Source organism: Molothrus aeneus, chromosome 16 (assembly GCF_037042795.1).
Source record: "Molothrus aeneus isolate 106 chromosome 16, BPBGC_Maene_1.0, whole genome shotgun sequence".
In the NCBI taxonomy this organism is placed as follows: Eukaryota; Metazoa; Chordata; class Aves; order Passeriformes; family Icteridae; genus Molothrus; species Molothrus aeneus.
Window position 1 is genome coordinate 12,317,507 of NC_089661.1, and position 26,668 is coordinate 12,344,174.

A 26,668-nucleotide genomic window follows, 5' to 3' on the forward strand; every position below is an offset into this window, starting at 1 on the left:
TCCTGAGGGACAGCTGCAAACAAACAACTCCCCCTCCCCAAGCCCTTGGGCTCCTTCAAGAGATTACTGCTAAATCTGCACTTCTATTCAGCCTCACTGCTAACAGGGCATGGATTTACTGCGGCCAGAAATGTGTTCTCTCCTCTCTGACAGCTGATGAATTCAGTATTATTTTCCAAGGAGGTGAGCAAGTCTGTGCTTGTTAAGAATTCCCCCAGAGGATGCTGAAGTAACCCAAATTGCCCTGAAATGCTGATGCCCATTGGACACTGCAATTCTGTTCTACAGATATTCTACATCCTGTCTGGGCATCGAAATTTATTGACACAAGACAAACATTAATTTTTCATTCAATCACCAGCTCCAGTGCAGAGACCAACCATTTCTCCTTATTTAAGCTGTACAGAATTCCAGCTATCAAATCTCCCCAGTGTTATTTAACTTCCTCCTTAACTACAGACTGAGCTCCTGGCTCCCATCCAGCAACTCCAGTGCTTATCCAAGTTGCTGCTATCTGGACCCTACAAACATGCCAACTACAAAAAAAGTACCATATGGTTCCAAACTTCTAAAAATTACCTCTCCTTTCTCCTGCCTGTTCACACACTGTAGGTATCAGATGTTAAGGTCTGAAAATATTTAAAAAATTCATTATTTGTCATCTCAGTCCAAACAGGCAATGGAAAAATTTGTTGGGACATGACAGGGTGGGTTTATATCAACTCATCCTCCATGACACATGGCCTAACTGTGCTTTGCAGCATATGGAAAATAATAGGTGATAAATATTTATTTAAGTCTCCAGAAAAACTTGAGGTTAATCAGAGCTTCCACATCAGTACTAAGATTTGTGGAATCCTGTGACTGAAATTCCAGCCTTGCAGCTAAGAAACACTCATACAGGAGCAGGGCTCTTTGCCGAAGGGCAACTCTTAACATGTGTTAGCTTTTTCCAGCAATCTAACACAGCAATTCTTTCTCCCAAGTGCTGCAAGGGAAAACTAGAGTTACATTTTTTCCTGAAATTCTAGGTATTTCTACATCAACAGGATGTAGATGAGATAAATTACTCTTGGACTAGGTTAACAATTCTGTCCATTTGTCTCAAATATGCACACCAGCAGCAGTGCCTCCAGGAAGAAAGGAATTTTCTGTAATAGACTAAGGCAGGCTCCATCCTACACTAAAAGTTTCAAGAAATATTAACAAAAAATCCCTGTAATTTTGATTTTACTCATACTTACTGTCTTAATCACTGCTGTTTCTGCTTCACAGATTTGCAGTGGCTGGAAGAAAAACAGGTGCAAACAGCAGAGAAAACAGTACTGGCCACAAACAAAACACAAAGTGTAACATAAATATGTTAAATGTTAGCTTCCCAAAAAAATAAATCTAGAAAAATCCTTAACCAGACAGACCTGCACATCAGGGATTCAGCATGTCCTACCCTTCACTGACCAGCAGCTAGCAAGAGTTGAGGAGTGGATGCAAGGGACCAAATTCATGTGGAAGAATCACAGCTATGTTTAAACAACTAAAATAGCCCAACAACTGCATCCAACATCAGCAGTGAGCCCGGCTCAGAGCTGGCACGAGTGGCTGCCAGACCTACTCCTAAGCATCCCATGGAAGGATTCCTTCCTGTTTCCCTGCCAACTGTCCAAGGGAATTCATTGTCTGCAAGTGCTGCCAGAGCCCTTTCATCTCCTCTCCGGAGGTTCTCGCGGAGCCGAGCGAGCGCACGCCAGGCTCAGCTCCTCGTTCCAGGCACAGCCAGATCAGCAGCACCCCAAAAGCAACTGAGCCAGCACTGCTAGAACAAAGTCCTGAGCTGCACAAGGAGGGATGGAGCCAAGATTCTGGCCCATCACCAGCAAATTATCCCATTTATTCTCAGTGAGCAGCTGCAATGGAGAAATGGGCATTTTCAACCAACAGGGCAGAATTTAGAAGCAGCTGGATGTTTCTGCATCCCCTGGAATGATGCACAATCCCGTTATTCCTTGCTCCCAGCAGGTCAGAATGCAAACCTGAAACTTGCTTTGTTTACAGGAGACATCTGCAGTACTAGAACAGACAGTGACAAAAAAAAAAGGCACCTCCTGAATTAATCTAGTCAGCAGTACTGACTATCTGATCAAGACTAAATCACAAGTTTACCAGCGAGTTTCCCTTTCAAATCTTATCAGATCAAGGGATGGGAAATAAATATCTTAGATCTTGTGGGCTGAAAAAGCAGCTAACACCAGCCATGAGAGAATGTTGAGCTTGGACTTTTCCATGGCAGGTGGCCAGCTGGAAAGCTCAGCAACTTGGATGCACTTACAAGAGGCATAACCTTGAGTATCTTGCAGAACGATGCTTCCTGCTCCACTTCCACACCAAAGATTTGCTGCAGTGTCCTAATGCTCCACTTTCTGGGGAATATCAGCTCAGACATGTCATGGTGACATTTGTCTGTTGTTAAATGGTGACCATAAGGATTGCAAAGTGCCATTCATCCCTCATATTTTTTTAAATTTTGTTCTAAACAAGATTTTCTCATTTTGTCTGTATGTATACAACTGAGATGTTTTTAGATGGGCAGAATAAAATGATGGCCTTGCAAAACTCAGAAAGCTGCTCAGAATCTGAAAGAAAGGTTGCATTTTAGCTGAGTTTTACCTAAAACCTAAGTCTTAGCTGCACTCAAGTGTGCTATTTAACAGTTAGATTCCTATAAAATCAAGTGTGTAGAGAATAGAGTGCAGAAAGAAATTAAATTCCACCTTGCTTACATTACTCTGAAGTTGTGCCCCATGCCCATTACCTCAGTGCTTGGCAGGCTCAACCACAGACAGCACAAGGCTTGCAGGTCTCAGGGACTCCTCAAAGCAGCTTCACAGCTGATTCTCAAAACCCAGAAACAAAAACCTCCTTTTTCAATAAAAGTTTGGTATTTGTTAATTCTAAGAGACTTAGAACTAACCAGCCCTGAGGTGCAGGTTCTGACTGTTGTTACCCTGTCTGCCCCCCCAGTGCCTTTCCCATCAGTGGGAATTCTCATCCTGCATTACCTTGCAAGGCTTTTTATCTATTCACATCAAAACATATCAGCTATTCGAAATATTCTCCCCCTTTGACATCTGTTTTGGCATGAGGAGGAGGAATTATTCAAATCTGCACTTAAATTTTCACCCTATTGATACTTCACTATGAAGATTTCATGCAACCTGGACTACTTTCAACATAACTTCAGAATTTGTTCTCTTTCAGGTCTGAAAACAAATCTAAAGATTAAATCTGTGATTAGAAATAGGTGACAGCTTCTATCCTGAAGGCCTCAGCTACACACAGAAATTAATCAAGCCACAGTGGAAAATGAAGTGAGTTTAACAAACTTTTCCAAGCTGTTGAGCAGACTAGCCTATTAAAAAAATCCTAATTAAAGCCTCGGTCACATCCTACTGAACTGGAGAGAGGGCAGCAGTCCAGCCACGTGGATGGCCAGCTGAACTCCCTGCAAGCAGGAATGCATGTGCTGGCCTGGAAGAAAGGACAGAAAAGGAGAATACAGTAGGTGTTCTTTTGTCTCCTGCCCACATCCAACACCACGACTGATTCACTGCTGTACTCTGACCAGACTGAAACCACATGGATCAAAAGCCTTGAATCCAGAGGTGGAATTAAATGGGAAAGAGTTCCATCAATAAACGAGTACTTTTTCAGTTTGAGATTCTACCGAGTTTTCCAAAGTAGAATTAAGGGAGTACCAAGGAAAGCAAGTCAAATTAAGAGCTTTGGGGGTGGGGTGGAGAGCAGACCTTCTAAGGACAAACAGCAACAGTTTGTTCAGGAGCAAAGCCAAGTGAAGCACAAGTCTGCCTCAGTCTGACTGCAGGAATCTGTGTTGTATATAGAGGAGACATTTGAAAGGTGTCAATAAATTACTTCTCAGAGCAACATGTTTTCCACTTTCTCAAACAGAAAATCTTGCATGATGTTTCCAAGAAGTTTCCTACCCTCCTCCAAGTCCTGAGTCAATAATTGAGACAAACAGGTTTACTCCTCAGAGCTGCTTTAGGTGTAGCTGCAAACTAGAGAAGGTGGGGACCAAGCTGCCTCCTGCCTTTGTGACAGAAGCTTTTCCAGCAGGGCAGCTGAGAAAGGAGAAGTGAAACACTGAGCTAACCTCACCCTTCTCCTTTGGAAAGGGCACTCAACAGCTCTGCTCCCTCCACCAGGGTTTGTTATCAGCTGCTTGGTTTGTAGCACTTTGGAGCACTGAGATATTTCCTGGAACAGCATCACATTCAGATGCATCTTAAGTCATCTGTCTATGAAACCCTCCCCTGTTGCACAGCTACCACTGCACATAAACCCAGCAGTCAAGAGTCAAACACTGCTTCTTCCATCCCTCTGCTCACCTCCTCTTCTTCTTCCACAGTCAACACCTGTGGAACAGAGCCTGGATTTGAACAGTCTGTGACCACTTCAGATACTCCAGTAATTCAGAACACAAGCACTGAAAAAACAACTCTTTGAGGTACAGGCGTCTTAGTTTGGCCTCAGGAAAGGAACCATTGCTTGGGAGAAGAATCAGTGAGATAAAGACACTGCCATCACTCCTTGGCAAGCACCAGGTTAAGGCAATTTGTGCCCACTTGTGATGGCCATGGCTTGTTCCTTCCCCAGTGTGTCACCCCCAGGCTGCATCTGCCCCTTCTCCAAGAGCAGCTTCCAAAAACCCCACCCAGCACAACCAAGAGCTCAGTGCAAAGCAGAATCCCCCAAATCACCATTTCCCATTGCTCACTGGCATCACTGCCCAGAGCTACAGCCCAAGGTAAGCTGGAGCCAAGAGTGGTTTGCATTCAGTGATTTTAAGGCAAACCAGGCTTGTTTGGGAGACAGCAGGAGCAGGGGGAAAACCAGAAGAAAAGCAGGTTAAAGACATTACAATCTTTTTGAGAAGTCATTGCAAAAAGGTCAGGGTTTGGACAGGTAGCAAGGGTACAACATCACCACCTGAGCAGGTTACTGCTGCCTCACCATCCTACCTGCAATCTCCTCCTCAGCTTTCTGTCAGGTCCCATCTTTTCAGGAACATGGGCTCATCAAACATAATTCACTCTCATTGTGATAAGTAAAGAACAAATTCAAATATCTGCTAAGTATAAAAATACAGAAGATATGCCAATAAGACTTTCTCATAAAAACAGACCTAGTTTTTAATGATTTGCTTATTTGTTCATCTGTTCATGTTACTTGTTCTTGATCCTACATAGCTTACAATGAACTAGGATTTTCAGGAAAGCCTGAAAGCATTCATTACCCATTATCCTATTAAATTCAGTGGCCCCTTTGAAAAATCCAAGCCTTAACCTCTTACTGTTTTTTTCTCAAGGGAACCTTTTAGAACATTTTTAAAGGCACTGAAAACCCCCTTGCTCGCTGTCCCAGTTCTAGGTGAAAAGTGCAAGGTTTGGTACCAATAAAAAGCTGAATGGGTACCAAAAGCAAGCTGAATCACTACAAAGAACATATAAATGAGGTACAAAAGGCTGACTTGTAAAACTGGAACTTTCTGAAGTGCACTGTCAGCACTGCTGCTCTGAGCAGAGAGAGCCATGTCAGGGAGACAGGCTTAACAAAACCAGCCACCTCTTCTTGGGCAGTGCCTGTTTCCCCCCCCAGTTTCCTGAAACCAGCCACAGGGTCAGGAAACTGCTAATACAGCACACAGCAAGTAGCAGGAGCTCTCTCTTTTCCTTCACACAGCTAAGCCAGTCCTTGCTGATCTTCAAGTAGTGCATGTAGCTTTCATACACCAAGAACTTTGAACTCGTGTATCATGGGAACAAAAATATAAATGTCTCCTTTTCCATTGTATCTTTGAGACTGAATGGATGAAACCAGTCTGACAAGAGGAGCCCTTCCACTAGAAACAGTATTCTTTGTTTTCAGGCAGATAAACATTAACATATATGTCTATGCATAATGAAGTATTTTTGTAGCAACTCAAATAAAAGTTTTCCTTGTGACTTTAACCATGACTTTAACCTATGCAGATGCTCATTACTGAATATGTGAGTTCTCTCCTGCTTCCATCAAATTTCAGAAGGAACTCTTCATTAGACTCCCTCTGTCATTCAAAGGGTTCACCTTTAAACGTGCCCAACTTCTCAGATTTCTGGAATACATTTTCATCACTGGGAATCTCTAAGCTGATAATAGTTGCAATTTTAAAGTCTCCTGAATGATTAAGGTCCATTAGAAACTTTCTAAGTATGAAATTAAACAACATAATCAAAGCTAAAGGCTGCTCACTGGGCTGGATTTGTCTCTGCCCAGACCTTTCCTGCACACTAGAAAGGGATAAAGAGATTACTCCAGTGGTTTGTAGCTGCAGTTGGGTACTGGCTCAGACAGCCTGAACTGAAAGTTTCCTTCCTTGTTTCTCACAGCATGTGCCAGCATTTCTTGATGGGAATGCAAAGATTAATTACAGCTGTACTTGCTCTGAACAAATCCTCATATTCAATACAGTCCTGCAAGATTTAGAGTAGCACTAATTAGGGCTTAGAACAACAATTCTGCAAAGACAAACATACAGAGTATTTTTTCTAATTATTTTATGCATAATAAAATTAAAGCTTCTTTCCAGAACCAAGGTGGCATTTATTCTCAAGAGCTGGCAGCCAAAAGGACTTTTCCAGCCTAAGAACATTAGATTTAATGTTTCAGTGCTGTTGTTGAAGGTGAGACAGCAAACAATAACCACTTCCATATGCACACAGAAAGGTAAGGATGAGTAAAAAACCTTTTGGGTCACCCAGACAGTTCTCTAGGGGGCTCAATTGCTAAGAGGTACAGACAAAAAAAATGTTTGTACTTGGTAAAATACATATAAGAAGAAAAAAAAATCTTTCAACCATAAAAATGGCAATCATTAGGCAAGAGGCAAATGCTTGCAATCAATTTTCACCATGGCAGCTGCAAATATGAAGTTGTTTCTCTTATTTATCTTAACCACACCAAAAACACAGTCAGTATGCATTGGCTTCCAAGGGCCAGCAGCAAAAAGCTCCTACAGGAAGCCTTACATAGTTTTTAATCTGCCTTCAAGAATCTGTAAATTAAAGGTAGGTCCACACTCAGTCTGAATTTCACCCTTTTGGTACCCACAGAGAGCAGAGCATTAATGAAGTGCATTAATTCCACATCTTACAGACTTTGGAGGTGATTTTGCCCAAAGTTTTTGATCTTTAAATAATGTAAAAATTAAAAAATGCTGAGTGCTGGGAATTCACTACACAGAAGAGCAGGACAGCCAGTAGCACAGCTCTTTTTATTCAGATCCATCTCAGCTCCCATATGGTAGGCATATCAATTTCTTGTTATCCACTTATTTATTATGTATGATCTACTCATTACTTTCCATCTTATCCTCCCATTCCATGCAGGCCACATTTCACCCAGCTGTTGCACTTTGTCATAACCTAAGGTCAGGAGAAATCCATGGCAAGAATCCTCCTATTTTCCCACACAACATTTAACACTCAATGCTTGGTTGAGGTTTCAGGTAGGTACAGTCACAAACTGCTGTTCTCCAAGACTTCTCCACTTGCACCGTTTTTAATAAATCATAATTCATCCATTCATTTCTGGTTTCTTCTTCTTTCTCTCCAATATCACAAAGTACTTAAGAATGGCTAATAACTGTTTTACCCATCACAGCTTTCTTAGGTTGCTTTTGCCTCAGAGAACAGCACTCGTCACTGAGAAAAGGTTTTGCAAGAGCAGATTTTGCAGGAATTCAAAATGATTTGCAGTGATTCCCCACATGGTTGTGAACCCAGGAATCCAGCCTACTTTAAATGCAAGTTCTTCTCACCTCTTGTTCAATGGCACTTAAAGCAAAGCTGAGGGTACCAAGTGGAGCATTCCTTGCTGTGGGTGACAGCCAACATCTCCAACTCTGCCTCCTGCTCAGGCTGAATCCCTCCCTGACTGGCACAGCCAGAGCCTGCACTGCTCCAGGAGCTCTCTGCTGGCAGCAGGCCCATGAACATATCTCATTTAAACATTCATTTTTAGAATATTGCAAATTTAAGACTAAAGATTGAACTGCAGATGCAAACTGGCAAACTCTACAGCCTTAGCCAGTACTCACACAGTATTTTGCATGAAGGTTTCCAGCTGCTTGTGCTTTGCTATCTCTCAATTTTTAATAAAACCTAAACTATAGCTCACTAACTAACTCCTTTAACAAAATACCACTTCTGTTTGACGGTTCTTACTCAAGACCTTGCTCTGAAAAAAATGTTCCTGTTTGGTCACAGAGACAGGATTGGAAGCCAGGGACTCCAGCTGCTAATCCTTCCTGCTGCAGAGCAGCCACCAGGCTTTGCAGGATTACACTTAAACAAGCAATTAACTTCCCCTGCTGCACAAAGATGAGTCAGACTCCAGAACCTGACCATAAACTTTGGAGGTCTTGGGATTTGAAACAGAACTAGAACTTAAATCTGGATCTCTGGCACTTAATTGCTGTGAGACTGGCTCAAAACCTTGCTCAGATATTTAACTAAGAAGCATCTTCATAACTCTCCCTTCCATATGAGTCCAGAGCAAGTCAGTGATCTTTTGTTAAAGTCTGCAAGTCAGTGATCTTTTGGGTTAATATGACATCTTGTTTCAGATCAGGCCACTCTTTCAGAATTCTAACATAAAACCAGATTATAATCAACTATTATTTTGTTTTATATAAAAAAATACAGCATTATCATTCCTTACATGTACTAGCTATGATTCAGACAAGCCAATTTACCATCCACAGCTTCATCATTAGCTTCAAAAAGAAAGAAAGTATATAATATTGTTAGATACAGATGCACTTGGCTTTCAGCCCTAAGAGTGTGCAAATACAAAAAATTAAGGCTCAGCAACAGCAAACATGAGTTTCTGCTTTGTAGCTTTACTGTCAATCCCTTGTTTTGTAAAAAATTTTGTGGGTTAGAGTGGTATGTCCCATCCAGATCTAGAAAAGAAAACAAAAAAACCATGTAACTTCCCAGAAATAATTTAGTTTCACAGGAGTTCTGCAAGCTAGGAAATACCCATGCAGAGTTCAACAGTAATTTGGCAGAGTTGCTGCCTAGTCCCAATTACATGCATGAAATTGTAACAAGATTTCCCAGGCTGGCACTTTGAACAGTGTGGTTATTGCCTTTGTACATCTCACCAGCATTGGTCAAGCCTCAATGGATTTCACTGATGAAATATGAGAATTTCACAGCTCTGGGAAAAAAAAATCATCCTTGCAGAATGGGCAACATTCAGAGAGTCTCTTGTGTAAGCTCATATTCAAACAGTAGTTTGCAAAGAGAAGAGCTGATTTTTGTGTTCCAGCCAATTGTATAAGCTGGGCTTGATTTGACACTCGGTGTTTCCTCAAGTGCAAAGTGATTTACAGCAATGCCAGGCACAAGCATCCCTGCATTTCAGGGCTCTGCCATATGTGCTGAGAGAGCAAATTGCCTACAAACATGCTTTTGGGGCTGCCTCTGCTCTGCCATTGCATCTTAAAGAGAAATCAGCAGTTGGAAACTTTGTGCTTCAGGATTCAGGAAATCGCAGGTAAAGTGCACTGAAGAACTCTGACAAAATACAGCCCACTGCTGTAGATTTCATTGAATGTGTCACTTCAAAGTCACCTACTTCTCACATTAAGTCAATTTTCTGCTGCCCCATCTCTCAATTCACTTGGCTTCAGCCAAATGCTGCCACAAAATCTCCCAGCGCCTCAGGGGCCGATGTACAGCCCAACTGCTGATTACATCACTGCATCATCATTTCTGTACAAAAATAAAGACATTGAAGCCACAGTTTGTCTACCCTGAACCAAGAATTAGTGTGAATAACTGGTGCCTCCCCTGCACACTGGCCAGAGCACACAGCTGACTGCCTGTGAGGCTCTGAAGCCATCAGCTCCTTGCATGGGGAGGAGGCAGCACAAAGCTCTGCTACCCCAAGGAGGAGGCTGCTCCCTCTGCAGTGCTCCAGCTCACTGCTGTCCTGGCAGGCAGAATTCAACCAATTCCAGGGGCTGCTTAAAAGAAAAACAGCAAACCCCCCAGTTAATTCTCAGAGGGGTGACCCATGTGCTATTGCAAATATCCCCCAATTCCCCCTCACTCTCACCCAGAGAATGGTGAATGAATATAAAAGAAAGGGTCTTTAAAACATTTTCCAGAGTCTTCCCACAAGCAAGGCTTCAGAGGCTCTCAGTATTTGAAGTATTAATGGAAGCGTTCCATACAATTCCCTGTGCACACAGCTAAAAATAGCTATGGACACAGTACTAAGGTTTTTGTCTATATTTGCAAGAGACTTACTTCCCTCTCAGGAACCACAACTTCCCATTAATGCTGACATTTATTTTTTCTTTTAAAAAGAGCTATTAAAACACCAGAAAGTCTTTTAACACTGCAGGGAACATCAATAATAATATTAATACATCGATAACAATCTCAATTGATATTCTGGTGATGGATCATGAACATATTTTTTATAACAACAATGTCAATTTTGCTCTAAGAACTGATAAAGGCACATGATGGCCTTGGCAGATCTGCTCATCATTATCCATCTGTTCTGCTCGTGACAAAAATATAATTTTTTTCCCTGACAAGCCCCATTTGTCCCATCTTTACCCACAATGACATCAAGCACGCCAAGCTGCAAGAAGCCAAAAGAGTATCTAACCTTGTGTCACTTTTTGTTCTGGGCACATTAAAGAGAAGTGAATGGCTTCTCACATTCTCACAGTAAAGACCTGAGAGGATGGAAAAAACCAAAAAACCCCCAAACCACAGACCAAAACAGAAACCACATGACCAAAGCAATTCCTACCTTGGCCTTGGCCACCATGGTTTATAGCATAAAAGGAAATGTCACTACTGGGTGAAAAAGAGCCTGCAGACACAAGCACCCAAACTCCCAAATACACCCAAGCAGCTGCCATCAGGCTGAAACTGCAGAAGCTCCCAGCTTCCTGCTCTCCAGGAACATTCCCTGTGGGATTTGTCTCCTCCTGCTGGGACTGGGGGATTTGCAGCCCCTTGCCCAAACTACCACGGGCACCCTCCAAGGAACAAACATCCCCGTGACCAAAATATTCCTTTTGAACACCCAGACAGAAAATGGGTGGGGGGATAATGAGGCCAGGGGAGAAGGGAGAAGAATCCCATTCTGATTACAAAGGAATTCCTATTCCAGTAGTTAAAAAACGAGGACAGACGTGACAATGGAAGCAAACATACAATGGAGCTTTTGTCCCCAAACTACTTGGCTCCCATACAAGGAACAGAGGAACTTGGGTTGGTGGGGACTGGCTGGGGTAGGGGAAGAGAGAGAGGCTGATGTTTGTAAAAAGAAAGCAAAATTGGTTCGTCTGCTTTAAGAGAGGCTGGGAAGACAAAAGCAAAAAGAAAAAAAAAAAAAAAAGCAGCCTTCTATTGTAGAATCCACCCACTCACTTCTGAAATGCTCAAAGACCCAGACAGGGATTTACAACCAACACTTGTAGGCACTGAGTATGAAGCAGAAAACACTCAAATGCCCAGAGGCAGCTTCTGTGGTGCCAGAGAAGCAGCTTTTAGATTGCACAGGGTTATGGTCAGAGCTGTTTTCTTTCAACAAGTTTGTTACTGCTGAGTCAGTCACTGAGCTGGGCATTGCAGACCATAGGAAGGCACCTGCACACTGCAATTTCCAGCTCTAGTCAACCAACCAACCAACTGCTGTGTTTTACTTTTTAACAGCCCCACAGCTTCCTGGAGAAGCAGAACATTCACAAGCAGACCAATAATCCTTTGAAGCCAAAATAACAACAATGATTTATAAAAAAAGCTGTTGTTCAGTTGACTGCAAGAGGAGGGTGAAGAAAATGCCAGTGCTGAGTGGGGTTATTTTTTCAAACAGTGTCAAGGCACATTCAGAAAGATCACAGTAATGTAAAGCTGCAACATTTTGGTGATGATTTAGGAACTATTTTAAAGATAATAAATTCAGTTTAAACCAAGCATATTCCATTTAATAACTTGCTTATACTAGGGAAGAAAGAGAGTGCTGATGCAGAGGTTTTCTTTAGCCTGAGTTAAAATCAGTTCAGAAAAGATTTATTTTCTCAGAGTCCACTATATCTGGCTTCTATTTATTTACACAAGTCTATATCCAGCAAGGGTTTAAACTAAATGAAGGTATGGGTTTATACATATGATATGCAATTACAAATTAGGCATCTCCTTAAACCACCTCTTTCTTTAAAACATTATGTAGTTTTAATTTTTTTAAAGGATTGTACAGTTGCTTATTCCCATATATTGAGGGAATCAGACTTCTGCTGAACTTAGAAGCAAGATATGGAAACTTGTTCAAAGTATTGAGGTGTTAATAATTTGTTCAATCCAGAAGCAGCATTTATAAACCTTTTATGCAGCCAAGTGCTTTTATTTAGTTACAAGTGAGGCACTTCCTGATCCCCTGGTGATGCAGCCTGCACAATAAAATAACAGCACCCAGATTTTCATGCTGCCAGTGCCACAGATGCAGGACTGGGATGGAGTTACACAGTTTTTGTGACACAGGTGGCTGCAGTATTGACAGGGTACCAGCCCTGGAGCCTGCAGCAGTTCCAGGTGCCCCAGTGACACCGCCCAGGTGACACCAGTGGCATCCAAAAGGATGCACCTTGGAACTGCAGCACAATGTTGAAGATGACAGCCTCTCAAATGATCCCTTGCATGCCTCTCTGCTTTGTTTCTGTGGGGCTTTTTTATTTTTTTTTGCTATTTCCTGTTTAATCCTCTAAGCCAGGGAATGCAGAGGTAGGCCTGCTACTTTTGGAACACAATTTATTCAACAAATAGGACTTTCTTCCCCCCAGTTTGATACTACTTTTATTACTAACCAGTACAGAAATGAGCCTCCCACATGATCCCCATCTGAATCTCTCCCTACAAACAAAATCCATGCCTGACCATAGCATTTCCCAGGGAAAAAAAATAAACAATCTTAGCAGGCTGCTGATGCAACTATTGCTTACTATACTGGATTCTCTTAGCAGTTGTTTCATGGCAAATTCAAGTTCCCTGTGGCACGAGCCATCTTTTTATTCCACAGTGCTTAGAACAGCAAAGCCTGTGTCTACAGATGCTAGGAATAATAGAACAATTAATCCATCCTCTCTCCCCCTGCACATCCTTTCCCCCCACCCCCAGTGCTGTAACATGGAAATTGTTTCATTTTTAGCCTAAGGAAGTGAAGTTTATCCCATCATCCTGCGACAGCTTTACTTCATTTCATTTGTTCTTTACCTATTTGGCAGTCTCATGATACTTCAGAGACAGATTTCAAAGACATGCAACAACAAGACTCAAACAGGCATCTTATTAGTGGAGACAGATGAGTAGCTAAGGGCTGCAGCATGAGTTTAACTACAGTACCAGACACCAGAGAACCCACACAGAGAAGCAGCATGAGGGAACAATCAGAATTTCACTATCCAATTTCTCTAGTTCTCCTTCAGCTGTATCAACTCCCTTTGTAAAAGAATCTAAAGGAGACCATTCAAAGCCCTGTTTCTGTCCTTTAACCCCTCTAATTAAACCATGATAACATAGCAGTTGTGGTACCAGGCTGTCTGGATCAGTACCTTGCTCCACAGAACAGGGAAGAAAAAGAGAGGGGAAAAAAAAATCCTCTCCATCTTGTACATATGAAGAAAAAGGAGTGGATTATGAACAGCTGTCAGAAACATATCCCATACCAGAAGTGCAGCTATTTTGGCACAAGAGCATGAAGACCTAACAACAAGAAAGCAGAGAAGAGAGCACATTTTTATGCTCACTGTCATCTTTCAGTTGCTTATCCAAGTTTCACTTGCAGACGTCAGGATGAAAAGAAACAGTCAGGGAGCAGCAGCCTGAATGGGTGCTGCATTCACTTCAAAAGAGCTGCATGCAGGAAGAGTTTGCCAGTATCAATATAGTGCAAGCTGGCAGGACTGGAAAGTTACAAATTAAGTGTGCCTTCATCAGTGACCTACTATGAACAGACCTACTGAGCTGCTAAAATATTTTTAGTTCAACCAATTCCTGCCTTTTTTGGTTCCTCTTGCTCTTCCAGTTTATCCAGTCATGTGCACTTTTCCACTCCCTCTTACTGCCATGTAGTTTTTCAAGTTTGGCTCCAATTACCACTTGTTTCTGCTGCTGAAGTGCTCAGATTTACAGCACTCCTACAAACAGCTAACAGGGTGGCTCCATCTTGCACGTAGCAAGCTGTGTTTGAGCTGAAGAGAGACTGACAGTGCAGCACTTGTCTCCTCCCAGCGAGGAGCTGGGTGTACTCACCAGCTGGTACTCGCTGCGGCGGCTGAAGGCTTCCTTGATTCCTGAATCCCTCCAGAGAGCAGCCAGGGCAGGGACGTAGAGCTGGAAGGTGGCAGGCTCGATGGGCATCCCAGCTTTGTTCTCAAAGGCCATCAGGAACATCCCATGCTTCTCATTCTCTGTGTACTGCCAAGGGATCCCCAGCTTGTCCCGTGCGTCAACCAGAACCCTGCAGCCCTAAGGAACGATTCAGAGAAGAAAGTCGGTGAATGAAGATTGAGGACTTGAAGGTACTTGAAGATTATTTTTTTGACACTGTTCTGGTGATACTGAACTTAGGAGAGAAGCAAAAACATTGTTTATTGCAACATCTCCAACAGAAGTAAGATAGAGCCTGCTTCTGTAAGCAATTTAGCCACAAAATATTCCCCCAGGTGGAAAAAGTATTAGCGGCGACAGCTTATGGCAACAAGCAGTGCTACCAACAGATAATGAAAGTAAACATCAGTGAGAGCATGAAAAGTGTCTGGGAATTAAGAAAAGTGTCTGAGAACTGGTGTGTGATCATCATAGCTGTAGTTTTAACAGTAACACCACGCCTGAAACCATTTTCTTCCATCTTTTCCTTTGCATTTGGGTTTCTGACACCAAAAAGGACATCCCAGCTTTCTCAAGCATTAGGGAGATCAGAGGAGCATCACAGGACTGAAGACATTGCATAGATTCCAAACTACCAGGCTCAGGAAAGTAGATCCAGTTTCCCTGAGACTCAGCTTACTTTTTGAACTTGCCACACATTTGCCAAGCAGTGTGTGACAGGTAGGCTTTGCTATTCTAATACTGGAAAAGAAATCTAGAAGTGAAGAGATATAGTTCTCAAATTCAATTCAGGATTACTGAGCTGGTTCTTTTCACATTTTTCAGTTTTTATGGAAACCTAATTTCATATTCATGGCAATAAGCCAAACACATGAGGTTAAAGAAATTTGAAACTTCAGTCTTGACTCTAACTTCACCTGCAGTAAATGGCTTCCAATGGCCAATATTTATTTCTCAATAGTGAGCCCCATTTCAGTAATGGACAGATCTGCTAATGGTGACTCAGCACCTCAAGTACCACTGAATTCACAAGTAAAATCCCTGGGTTATACTGGATTACTTCCCTCATTATGTTGATCTTTGGTTCTAGAGATACCAAAGTAAATAAAATAAAAAAATCTCCAGAAGTGAAGTTCTGTTTCCACAGCTACTCACAAGAGCCTCCACATTACTGGACTGATCTCTTTTTTTGCACACTTTAAGCTACCAAGACTGCACGTATGTTTTATTAACACTTGAACTTTTCTGCTCTCCAGTCCTTTAGCAGCACCACACAACAACAACAACAACTTCCCAACAGCAACCAAGATTAGAGAGGGAAGTGAGAAGCAACTTAGTGGAGTGTCACAGAATAGGAAAAGTGAAGTGTCGTGGTTGTCACTAGCTAGCAGTGCTCCTGAACAGCAGCTTCCCAAAAATGTAAATATTTATGATTCACTACTGATTGTTACTTTTTCTCATGAAATAGAGAATGTATCTCCACAATACCATGAAAAGACTAAAATCAAATATATTTACCAACTGATGCTTTAAATTCCAGACATAACTATTTAGTAACTGTCATACAAACTAAAAGCCAACTCTCATTCCCAGTTGCAGAGTTTATCCCTTTATTAACAGAAGTCTTTCAATGGTTATTTGAAGGGCACTAGCAAACAGAAGCATGAAAATCACTTATAAGGCTCTGTCTCTGAATTGCAGATGCCTCCATGGCATCTGTGAGGGCACCTCACAGCTTCAAACACTTTTGCAGACCACCCTTGCACACATTCCCATCGTGGCTGCAACTGGAAGGCAGGGTCAGCTCCCAGCCATGCCCAGTTAAGACCTTGGGAGATTTTTCCAGAGGATTGTTGTGACTGAGCCCAGCAGGACAGGGTTATTTCTAGGTGTCCCATGCCAGGTTTGTCTCTGCTCAGTGAGAGCTGCTGTGTATGAAATGGTTAATCAGCACAGCGTGGGACAGTGACCACCATCTCCCCAAGGGCCACCATGTCCCCAGCCACGTCCATCCCCCGGGGGTCACCCTGTCCCCTCACTGCCCTGGGCCCTGCACAGAGCTCCCAGCCCACACAGCTCTGACCTTCCTGGGGCTGGTGGAACCCTTCTCCACCCCACAGCCCCTGCACAGCCTCTCAAAGGAGTGCCTGCAGCTCTGCACAACTCCTGCTTGGATAAAGGAGTCTGGGACCTCAGTCCAAGTGCATTTCCCCATGCTGCTGTCCTGACTTTCCTTGTTCCTGCTGGAGACATGGAGGCTCTCAAGAAGCTGTTTGTTGTTAGGGAAAGTTTCATTATTTGTGTGGAGAAAACCACAGAACAGTTTCAATCAAGGGCGTACAGACTGCTCCAGTCCTGGAATAATCACTTATCTGCTGCTCGCTGGAAATGCAGGTTTGACCCTCCCTGAGGAAAAAAAGGAACTAAAGTCAGGTCCCACAAAGCCTGTGGGAGTGGATCAACCACTGCAAGGGCACCCATGGGGAGCACGTGGCATCAGCATTGCTCTGACTGTTCCAGATGCTGCCACCAAGTCACATGCAGAGCCTGATCTGGGACAAAGTGATTCAGTAGTGGGACACCAGCACTGACAAACAGACACACACTGCATGAAGGAAATAAAAACACAGGAGAGAAACTAGCAGGAATGCTGTCCTATGCACACCCACAGCACCTCTCATAATTTTTAGAACACATCTGCTTCAACATCTGTCTCTAAAACACATCAGGAATGAAAGCTTCACATAATGAGCAAAATAGTCAATGTTTCTTCTGCCCAACTCTTAGCAGTTAAGTGTGACTCAGCAAAACCCCCAGTAAAATGAATCTAAACTTAACATTTCTCCATCTCCACAAAACAGTTCCATAAATGCTACAAACAGATGTCAGAAAGATGAGGAGAAACAGAAAACACTAAATTTAGATGCTGTGTACTCCTTTTCTCACATCTCAGACCTACTGGTAACACTGTATTTTGCAAGCTCACTGAGCATTTGATAATCCCTGCCTCATTAATCTGCAGAGCAAGTCACCATAGGAAAGGTTTCCACTTACTGGAAATACAAGCAAGACACTTTTCCTGCCCCCTTCCTGACAGTTTTTCTGATTTTTTGTGACTATAGAAAATATCAACTCACTCTTTCATTTATGAGGCTGAGTACCATTAATTACCATTCTGTTTTCAAATTTGGACTATGGAAAAAATGATGCAACAAGTTTAGATGGGAAAAAAACTTCTGAACACTTCAACTGATTTAAAGCTTTTGTGCTGCAGTTTAAAGCAGGACCCAGAATAAGCATAGGTGGAAAGAATTAAAAGTCACAGATAAGGATAGTGTCAGGCATTAGAAAACAGAAAACCAGCAGCATAATGGAAGCACCAGCTAGGGAGGAAAAAAAAATAGGAAATTCTCTGTTCCATTCCTTTCTTAATAATTTTAATATAATCAAGTTACTGCATAAATCCCTGCCATGCACAAAACCTGAATGGAATCAGGGTAGAAGAAAGAAAAAGGTGAAACAAGAGTGTGATGAGATCTACCTCATGAAGCAGCACATCTTATACAGATGAAAATGCTAAATATAGAAATCCATAGATTTGAAAAGACAGCTAAGGCATAACACACAAGAAATCCAGAGAAATTACAAACCACTTGCAGAAAGGGACTAGACAAAGACTATTTTTCTCCTTCCCCTTGCTAGACAAATATGAGTTATCAAACAGTTCAAACTCAAAACTCACACAACCCCAGCCAGCCAAATGCATTTACACAGGATGTTGGCCAGAAGCATAAATGGACTCCAAAAGCCATGGAGAAGAATAGATGGAAGCAAGGTCCAGAGAGGACTATTCGATTACATTCCAGATGCAAATCCTGGCTCGGGGAGTTTCCTAAACCAAAGGCTGCCAATAACTGGAAGAGCACACCAAAGGATCACATTGCCTTGAGCTCGTACCCATTTTGGTTGTGGGCTGTTTTTCCATGTCCCACACAGAGGCTGAGCTCCTCAGCCTGACACAGCACAGCTGTTTGGAGCACGTTTGCTGCTCACCAGCAGGAAGGTTTTACGAGCATTTACACAAACGCTCATTACTAGGACTGGCTCAAATACAATTTCTCTCCTTCATTTTTGAAAGCATTCTAGCTTTGAAAAAAAATCCAGGTTTTCTTGTATTTTTCAGTAATATTTAAATGAATTTGTGGGAATTATTAGAAAGGTTATCATGAGCTAATGTCACTTGAAGCCAGAGATGTTTGCAGTATTTAAAGGGCAGCATGATTTAAGCACATCTTACATCTGTAGTTACACTGCTACATAAAACACAACACTCACTTTTTAAATTATTCATATGCTCCAGTACTTGAAGGATTCATCATCCCTAAAGCCTCACACCTTTCACCAGATGGACCAACTCAGAGGCCAAGTGAACACCCCTCAGTTAAGCACCAAACATAAAATTGGCACAACAGGTTTGGGGAGCACTTGCTCATAGGCAAGGCCAGGTTCTTCCATGCAGTCAAGTGATCAAAAAACCTGATTCAGTGTCTAGAGAGAACCTGCAAGTGTAGAGTTTGTATACAAATAGAAGAGTTTCCTACAGTGCATTTTCTCAAATAATTTTAGAGAATTACTACTGAGTAAGAGAGCATAGACAACAGAGTAACTGTTACACATGAAATACTACAGCAGCTACTTTTTACACTTTTACCATTAATACACTGCTCAACCTCCAGCAAAGCCCAAAATCTCCAGCATCTACATATCAGTTATGGACTTTAGTGTCCTGAGAGAGGTGCTGAGCCCTCCCTGGGGGCTCCAGGTCACAGCTAACAGGCACTGCTGTCTTCCCCTAGGGCTGCAAACCAGCAGGAGCACTGCAGGCACAGGCAGAGTCCAGCCTGTTTCCTACTGAGTGTTTTTCCTCTCTGCTGTTGACAAGGAACTGGCAGAAGTCTGGGGATCTCATCTCACAGAGACCAATCTATATCAGAGCTGCTGCCAACAGGATTGCTCCCACCTCAGCCCACAGATATTCTTTGGAGCCAGAGGAACAATACAAGGTGATGAGGAACACAGGTCCAGCTGCACAGTTTTTAAAAATAAAGTTGTCAGTGTTAGCAAATATAATCATATGCACTGTTTGTAAATTGCTGTCTGAGCACTGCAGAGAAGGTGACCTACTACAAACAGAGTGACAGCAAGACAATCAGATTTTTACAGCACACTATCATAAAAACATTAACAGAGTTTTCCTTTGATCTCTGTCCTTGGAGCATTATGCCAAGCAGCAGTAGAGAACCCAATGTCATTCAGGATAAGGTTTCACATTACAAAACAGCCAAAAAATGAGGTACCATCAAAAGGGGCATCTTTCCTGGCAGTGGAGTTCCACCCTCTTCTGTTTGATAGGTTTGTCACTTGCCTGAGCCCACAATCCAGTGAGCAAACATCACCAAGAACCTGGCTATTCATATCAAAAGTGCATTAGTTTGCTGTGAGGTGAGACACACACAAGGGTAGGGGTGGGAGCAGCACCAGTTGGCCCAGTTAGACAACAAAAAGGCTCCCCAGTTCTGCATGTCCTTTCACCACTCACATATTCCAGTACCACCCAGGTGAGAGCAGGGTAAACAGCACAGATGACAGACCTTCCAGGCCAGCATACAAATAAAAAATGGCAACAAAGGGGAAGTGTCATTTACCTAGTCCACAGGAACACAAACATTAAAAAACATTTGGATTAGCCACCGAGTCTCTGGATTGGGAGCAGCAGTGATGTCTGCTTGTCTGGAAACTCTGAAAAGAGTCCTTGTCTTTGAGTGAACCCAGTGAAATGACGATAAATGCAGCAGAAGGAAAATACCCACTGCAAACTTTACTTGTGTAACTCAGCACAGGGTAGAGATGATGACCTCAGAGATGACGTTCAGGACCTCACAAAAAGTTCTCAGTTGATGCTTTCAGACTTGTATTAGCAGCTTTCTCCTTGCCCTGAGCCCATCCCACCAATATCAGTTCACAGTTAGTTCATGCTGTCAGTACAGGACACAGCATCTGCAGCTCCAGAGGCATCCCTGCCACGCTGCCCTCATGGATTCAGTACCCAGCACTTGTGCTCATTCAATGCCAGCCTGGGACCAGCTCCTGACCTTCACTAGGCTGAAAAATCCCAGGCAAGGGGTGGAAACTCATTTGGAAACCCTGCAGCCTCCAAATCCTTGCAGCTTTTTCCTTGTTGCAATTTGCATTGAACTTACTTTTCCAGACAATGTAAACTACAGCTTGCTCCAAAGTTTTCCTGTAAACATTTTTTACAGGACAATTTGCTAATTTTTTTTTTTTTTTGCCAATACCGTTTCCAAGTTAATTATAAAACTAACCAAGTGAATAAGTTGGGAGTAAGCTCCCAAATTTAGTCACTTCAGTGACTAAACTTTTGTCTGGAAGACATCAAAGTATGTGCCTGCAGTCTCCAGGGACTAAGTCATGCTCTGCAATACTAATGACTACATCACAAGAGCATTGTGAGCTCCATTTTGGAACTGCTATGGGTATTTATCATTTACTACTGACCATGACTCCTCTTCCAGTATCTGCCATGATGGAGAGAGATGGCTGACTCCCAGCCAAACCAAGGGACACCCCAAATGCAAAGGGACCACCAGAGTTGATGGAATTTACATTTAAGACATAGAAAACACACCAACTGGAAGTTAGTAAGAGATCCATTGATGAAATGAACCTGGAACAACAAGATCAGCAAGACTCATCAGGGCTTTTTGTCTTTTCTACATAAACTAGTGAATATTATTTTTCTTAATAAAATAAGCTCAGAGTAAAGATAATCAGAATTAAAAGACTGCTCTAGTACAGAACTTGAGCACTTCTATACTGAATTTAAAGATTCTAATTAACCACAGTTCCTATGCTCTCCTTGTCACTCCTCTGAAAAGAAGCTGTTCCAGCAGAAAGGAGACTGACACTGTCCTGAGCCCAGCTCCTCAAACAGCTGGATCCAGCCCTGAAGCAGCAGCTGGAGTGTGACCATCATCACCTCCTAATGGGTTTCCAAACTCATTTGCATGTAAAGCCAGGGAAGTGTGGAGTCAAGGCAATTTAAAGAGTAACTGGCGTTTACCTGATGCATTTCCTCTGAGTTTGCAGGCCACTGAAAGAAACATGCTTACATTAGAAATGAGTAACTTGGTCGCTTGCAAGTGTAGCTCCCAAACAAACTGAGGAACAATCTGTTTCCACATGCTAGAGTTTCTATCTGTACCTGGCTGCAACTTGAAAGTTGCAAAAGAGTTTTCTTGGTTTGTTTGTTGGTGACAGGAGGTACAACCACCTTACTTCAGCCACTATAAATACAATTTAGGTGCACTCAAGGTACACAGAGTCCCAGCAACAGTCCAGGTTTAGTATTAATTGCAGAAGTCTAAAGTTCTTCAAGCTGCCTTCAGCACAAGCCACTTACTTTGCTTAACTGCCACTCATATTCCTGCTGGCAAGGAGAAATGCTCTCAGGTATCCCCTCGTGTATTGCAGCTGCACTCAAAAGCCCCAAAGGATTGTTCCTCAAAGATTTTACATGTTCGGAATCTTTCCTTGTTTTTTTCCCCACTCAGAGCTCACAAATGATCACACATAATTTCCTGTGTAGTCCTTCCCTCTGCAATTCCAGGCTTTTTAATTCCTTAGTCAATCATTACACTTCAGGCCAAAAACAAGAAGAAAACACTCTTGGATGTACTGCAACCTTGAGCTGGTATTTCCATTCTCAACAGGAAAACTAACATTACCAAAAGAGCTCAACAGATTATACTTCAGGCTTCTAAAAGCTGAACTTTTTCTCTCTTCAGATCAAAATCTCCTAAACAAGCTGGTGCAAGCACCACTCTGGTGCTTGTAGATTGCTGTAATTATTTTCTTATGCAACTAAACCGGGTTTTTTTAAGCAGCATGATATTCACATACTTGAAACAGAAAAACATTTAGACAAGGAACATCAGAGTTGGGACCCGTTGAGTGTCTGAGCTCTTTAACTTTTATCAAAGGAAGCAAATAGAGTAGCAAGGGCAACCCATCTGTTTTGGATGGAAGGTATCAGAAAATTCCTGTAGCTCCAGTTAAAAAGCATCAAAGTGCTCTGTAATACCACCACACATTGCTTAGATTTGAAACTTAAGGTACATGACAGTTTTCCAACATAGGCAAGAGTCACCTTAAAACTCAGGCCTGGGCAGCCAGACAGCCCTGTCCTGTGCACTTTCCTTTTCCAGGTGGGTGTGCTGAAGTCCTGAAGCCTGTGTACTCATACCAGAACATTAACACTACTGCTTTTCACTTCAGTCATCAAAAAGTTCCAAAAAGTTACTTTGAAACTTAGCCTCGATTAACAAGCAAAACCCGAGTTAACCAATGACTATTTACCTTAAACCAAAGCAAAACTCTTGTATTTGAACACCATCCCACAAATGCCAGAAAAAGCTAGCAAGGCCCTGAACCATCACCTGTACTAAATGGAAAAGTAAATTCTGTATCATAGGTTTATTTTGTTTCAGCATTTTGTTTCTGACTAGGGTTTCCCCAAAATGGGAGATGAGAACCAGAGAGAACAGGGTAAGCAAAGAACTCAGCATTAAGAAGATATCAGAAAGGCAAGAAGGTGAAAACTCAAAATGAAGTGGAAGCTGACACTAATGTCAATTCATGCTTAGCACTGTTATTTTCAGAGAGGTTTCACATTGTGTTCTCTGAAGCAGTTTCTTCATTCTCCATAAGCTGTACAGTTGCTTAAACACCACTGCAAAAAGCATTTCAGAAATAACCAGCACTGTTACAAGAGTAGGAATGCTCCTCCTTCAGAGAGGAGTTTAGTCATGGCTGGAAAATGAAAATTGACCATTTAATCCCAGAGATTTACACTGCATTTCTAACTCAGATCTCAGTGTTGCAGAAGCTTAGGGGGACCATTGTCTGACCATGCTGAGGACTGTGTGGAAAAACGGGCTAAGGCTGCTGCAGCTGTACTTGACAATGTCACACAGATTTAAATGCTACTTGATAGGATCATTTCCACTTCACATTGCCCACATACAGTACTAAAAATTCATCTGAGATCTTTTATTGCCAGTTAAACACATGGGGATCTTGGCTTCGTTAAGTCTTAACCAGTGATCATTGAACTTCCTGAAAAAGTGAAAAGGACCTGCAGTCTAAACACTGTTACAGAAAGAGCAGCAATCTCGTGCACTTGACAACTGACACTGTCAAAGAAGCTAAGAAAGTTTACTTTAAACACTGGATGTGTATCCACGTTTAATGCAAGAGAGTATTACACAATTACCCTAAAATAAAAGCACTGACAATCACTGTTTTGGAAGCTGTTATTCTGTCCTGGTATTTGATTTCTTCCTGATGATTGTGCCAGAATATCAAGGTTTTATCAGGCTTCTCTCAGATGAGCAAAAATGCAAACAAAACATCTACTGCCTTCCCACCAGAAAACTCTTCCAGCTCTCTTGTTTGCTCTTCCTCCTTCTGCCTACTTTTTCCAGAGTGACTCTTCCCAAGCCATTCCCCAAAAACATATGGGAGGAGCCTAAATTGCATTATTGTATACAAGAGCCACCTGTGTTATCTGGAAAAGCAAGGGAAGGAAGAGTCTGACATGTACCCAAAGGAGAAGCCTAACCTAACCTTAACACTCCCAAGTCACCACCTGCAAGGCCAAAAGGGCAATCAATCTGCTGAACCATATTAACCCACTTTAAAGCTACTTCCAAATTTCATTTTCAGGATTAGAAGAGTTTAAAAGGTTCGACTGACATAGTCCAAGAAGTGCTGTTAACTATCAGAACACCTGACTGCTATCTTGAGGACCAGGATTCTACTTTGAATTCTGCAAATCTACCCAGGAGTGTTTCAAGTGTGTGACTCTGCCTCCCCTACTACAAGGAGGAGACACTTTTCTTTCCAAAGCACACCGAGTTCTACTGCTGAAAGCTCTACACCTTCTGCATACATAAAATATTACATCATTTTACCACAACTGCTACTGCTTAGACAACTTAAAGAGGAAGGAGTCTCAGATTTTTCCATTTTCACAAATTGCTTCCCTAAAAGCTTCTCCTACCGCTTGAAATTAGCAGCAGCAAAAAAAAAAAAAAAAAAAAATCACTGACAGGACCACAATACGCATTAAGACCTAGAATAAGACCCCTTATTTCTAGGAATATAGATTTAAAAAATCATAACACTCTCTTTGCTCACATAACTACAATCAGAGAGAAGCTTCTGAATTTCAACTTTCTTGCAGTTAATGGGCTCCAGCCTGGAAATGGACAAAAAAAAAAGAAAAGAACATTAGACAACAATTTTCCTGTTCATTAACAGAAGTGAAAGCCCTTTATGGAATAGCAGCATTCTTAAAAACAAGAGTCATTGTATGCATGCACTTATTAAGTGCACATAAAGCTTCTATTTAAACACGAATCTGGAAACTCAAAAGTAACTCGTTATCTTTAACTTGCACAGTTCCCTTTCCTTTAACTTTCTATGAAATCTCACAAAGCCTCACAAATCCATGCCCACAAAAGAATGGTGACGGTCCTACAGAAAAATATAGGCAGGAAAGCAGCATTTCTTTTAGGGAAAGATTATGAAGATGAAGAGAGAAACACTCCTGAGTGAGCTTTTCATGTATCTTCATGTATTTTCTAAAATGTGATCACTTCTACCTGCACAGGGCATCAAGGCTGTATCCCTGAAAGGAACAGTATTTGTCAAGGTTGCCTTTCCCCAGTTATGGAAATACTGGTCTGTAGACCAAAGGTTCTACCAGCAGCTTTTAGAGTCTCCAGTCAATAGAGAAACACGCTGCCAGCACTACAAAACCTGCACACACACTGAAAGAAAACTTTCCTGCAAAGGCACCAAAGCAGAGTTATTTCCATTTCGGCTCCAGGTTTGGTAACACCCCACAGTGCCCAGCTCTGCGGGCCTACACTCCTGCATTTCTAACGATGCACCAAGTAAGTAACAACCACTCGCAGCCATAACATCTGTACGAGGAGCCCTTTCTTGTCCCATCTCCAGGTGCACAGACTGGGGACACTTTGCAAAAGCAGAGAAATTCCTCCTCATTTCTTCAAACCTTGAAGTTTCTCCAATTCCGACTTCGAGGATGCTCTCATAATGTTTTTTCCAGAAGGCAGGCCACACCTATATCCTCCTTCCTCTGCGTTTCCACAAAGCTTTTCTCAATCCCCTTTGCAAGGAAATTTCCTTGGAGCCTTTTCCACGGAAGCCTTCAGCCGGGAATCGCCGGAACCCACATTGCCCGGGTCCCGGCAGCCCAAAGGTGCCCGCCCTCCCAAACACCTGCATCGAGCCCGGTCCCGGAGCACCGGGAGCGGCGGCGGGGCAGGAGGGGGGCGCAGCCGCCGCCCCGGCCGAGCCCTCACATCCCTTCCCGAGGGCACGGCCCGAGCTCCGGGCGCCGCGGGATGTGCCGGCCTCCAACCCCGCTCCCCTCGGCCGCCCCTCACCTTGAGGATGTTCTCGTAGATGGTGGCCCGGAACTCCAGCAGCGCCTTCTGGTCGAACTCGCGGCCGTGGATGATCCGCATCTGCTTGAGGAAGGTGGACTTGCCGCTCTCGCCGGCGCCCAGCAGCAGGATCTTGACGAGGCGGCGCACGGCGCGCCGCTCCCGGGCCAGCATCGCGTCGATCTCCCGGCTGCGCCGCCGCGCCTCCCGCTCGGCATCGCGGCTCCGCTCCTTGCCGTCCCTCCGCGGCTGCTCCCCGGCGCGGCCCGCGGCCTCGGCCGGCAGCAGGCAGCGGCTCAGGGTGCGCACCACGCCGGACATGGCGGCGGCGGCCCGGCCGGAGCGCTCACAACGCCGCCGCCGAGACCCCGAGCTCCGCCAGCATCGGGCGGAGGCCGCCGAGACGCTGCGACCGGGAGGAGGAGCAGCCGCAGCCGGGGGCTACGGGCCGGGACCGCCCATTCCTCGCTCCGGCTCGGCCGGGGGAGGGGTGCGGGCGGCGGGGCGCGGCCCGCAGGCCCTGCCCGGGGAGGGGGCGCGGCCGCTCCGAGGGGGCTGCGCGGGGCCGGGGGCGGCGGGAGGCACCCGGAGCCCTCGGCGCGGGGTCGCGGCAGTGCCGCGGCGGGCGGGGGACAC

At 43.4% G+C, this 26,668-nt stretch overlaps 1 protein-coding gene across 1 annotated transcript in view; it reads right to left on the minus strand.

Moving 5' to 3' along the window:
* The window catches only part of GNA12 (G protein subunit alpha 12), a 36,330-nt gene extending 9,977 nt beyond the window's left edge, over positions 1–26,353 (minus strand). The window contains exons 1-2 of the mRNA XM_066560569.1: positions 26,033–26,353; positions 14,400–14,615 (exon numbers count right to left, since the gene is read on the minus strand). Of these exons, the coding sequence (XP_066416666.1) occupies positions 14,400–14,615; positions 26,033–26,353 (537 nt within the window). The remainder of the gene's footprint in view (positions 1–14,399; positions 14,616–26,032) is intronic.
* Between the last annotated feature and the right edge of the window lie 315 nt (positions 26,354–26,668).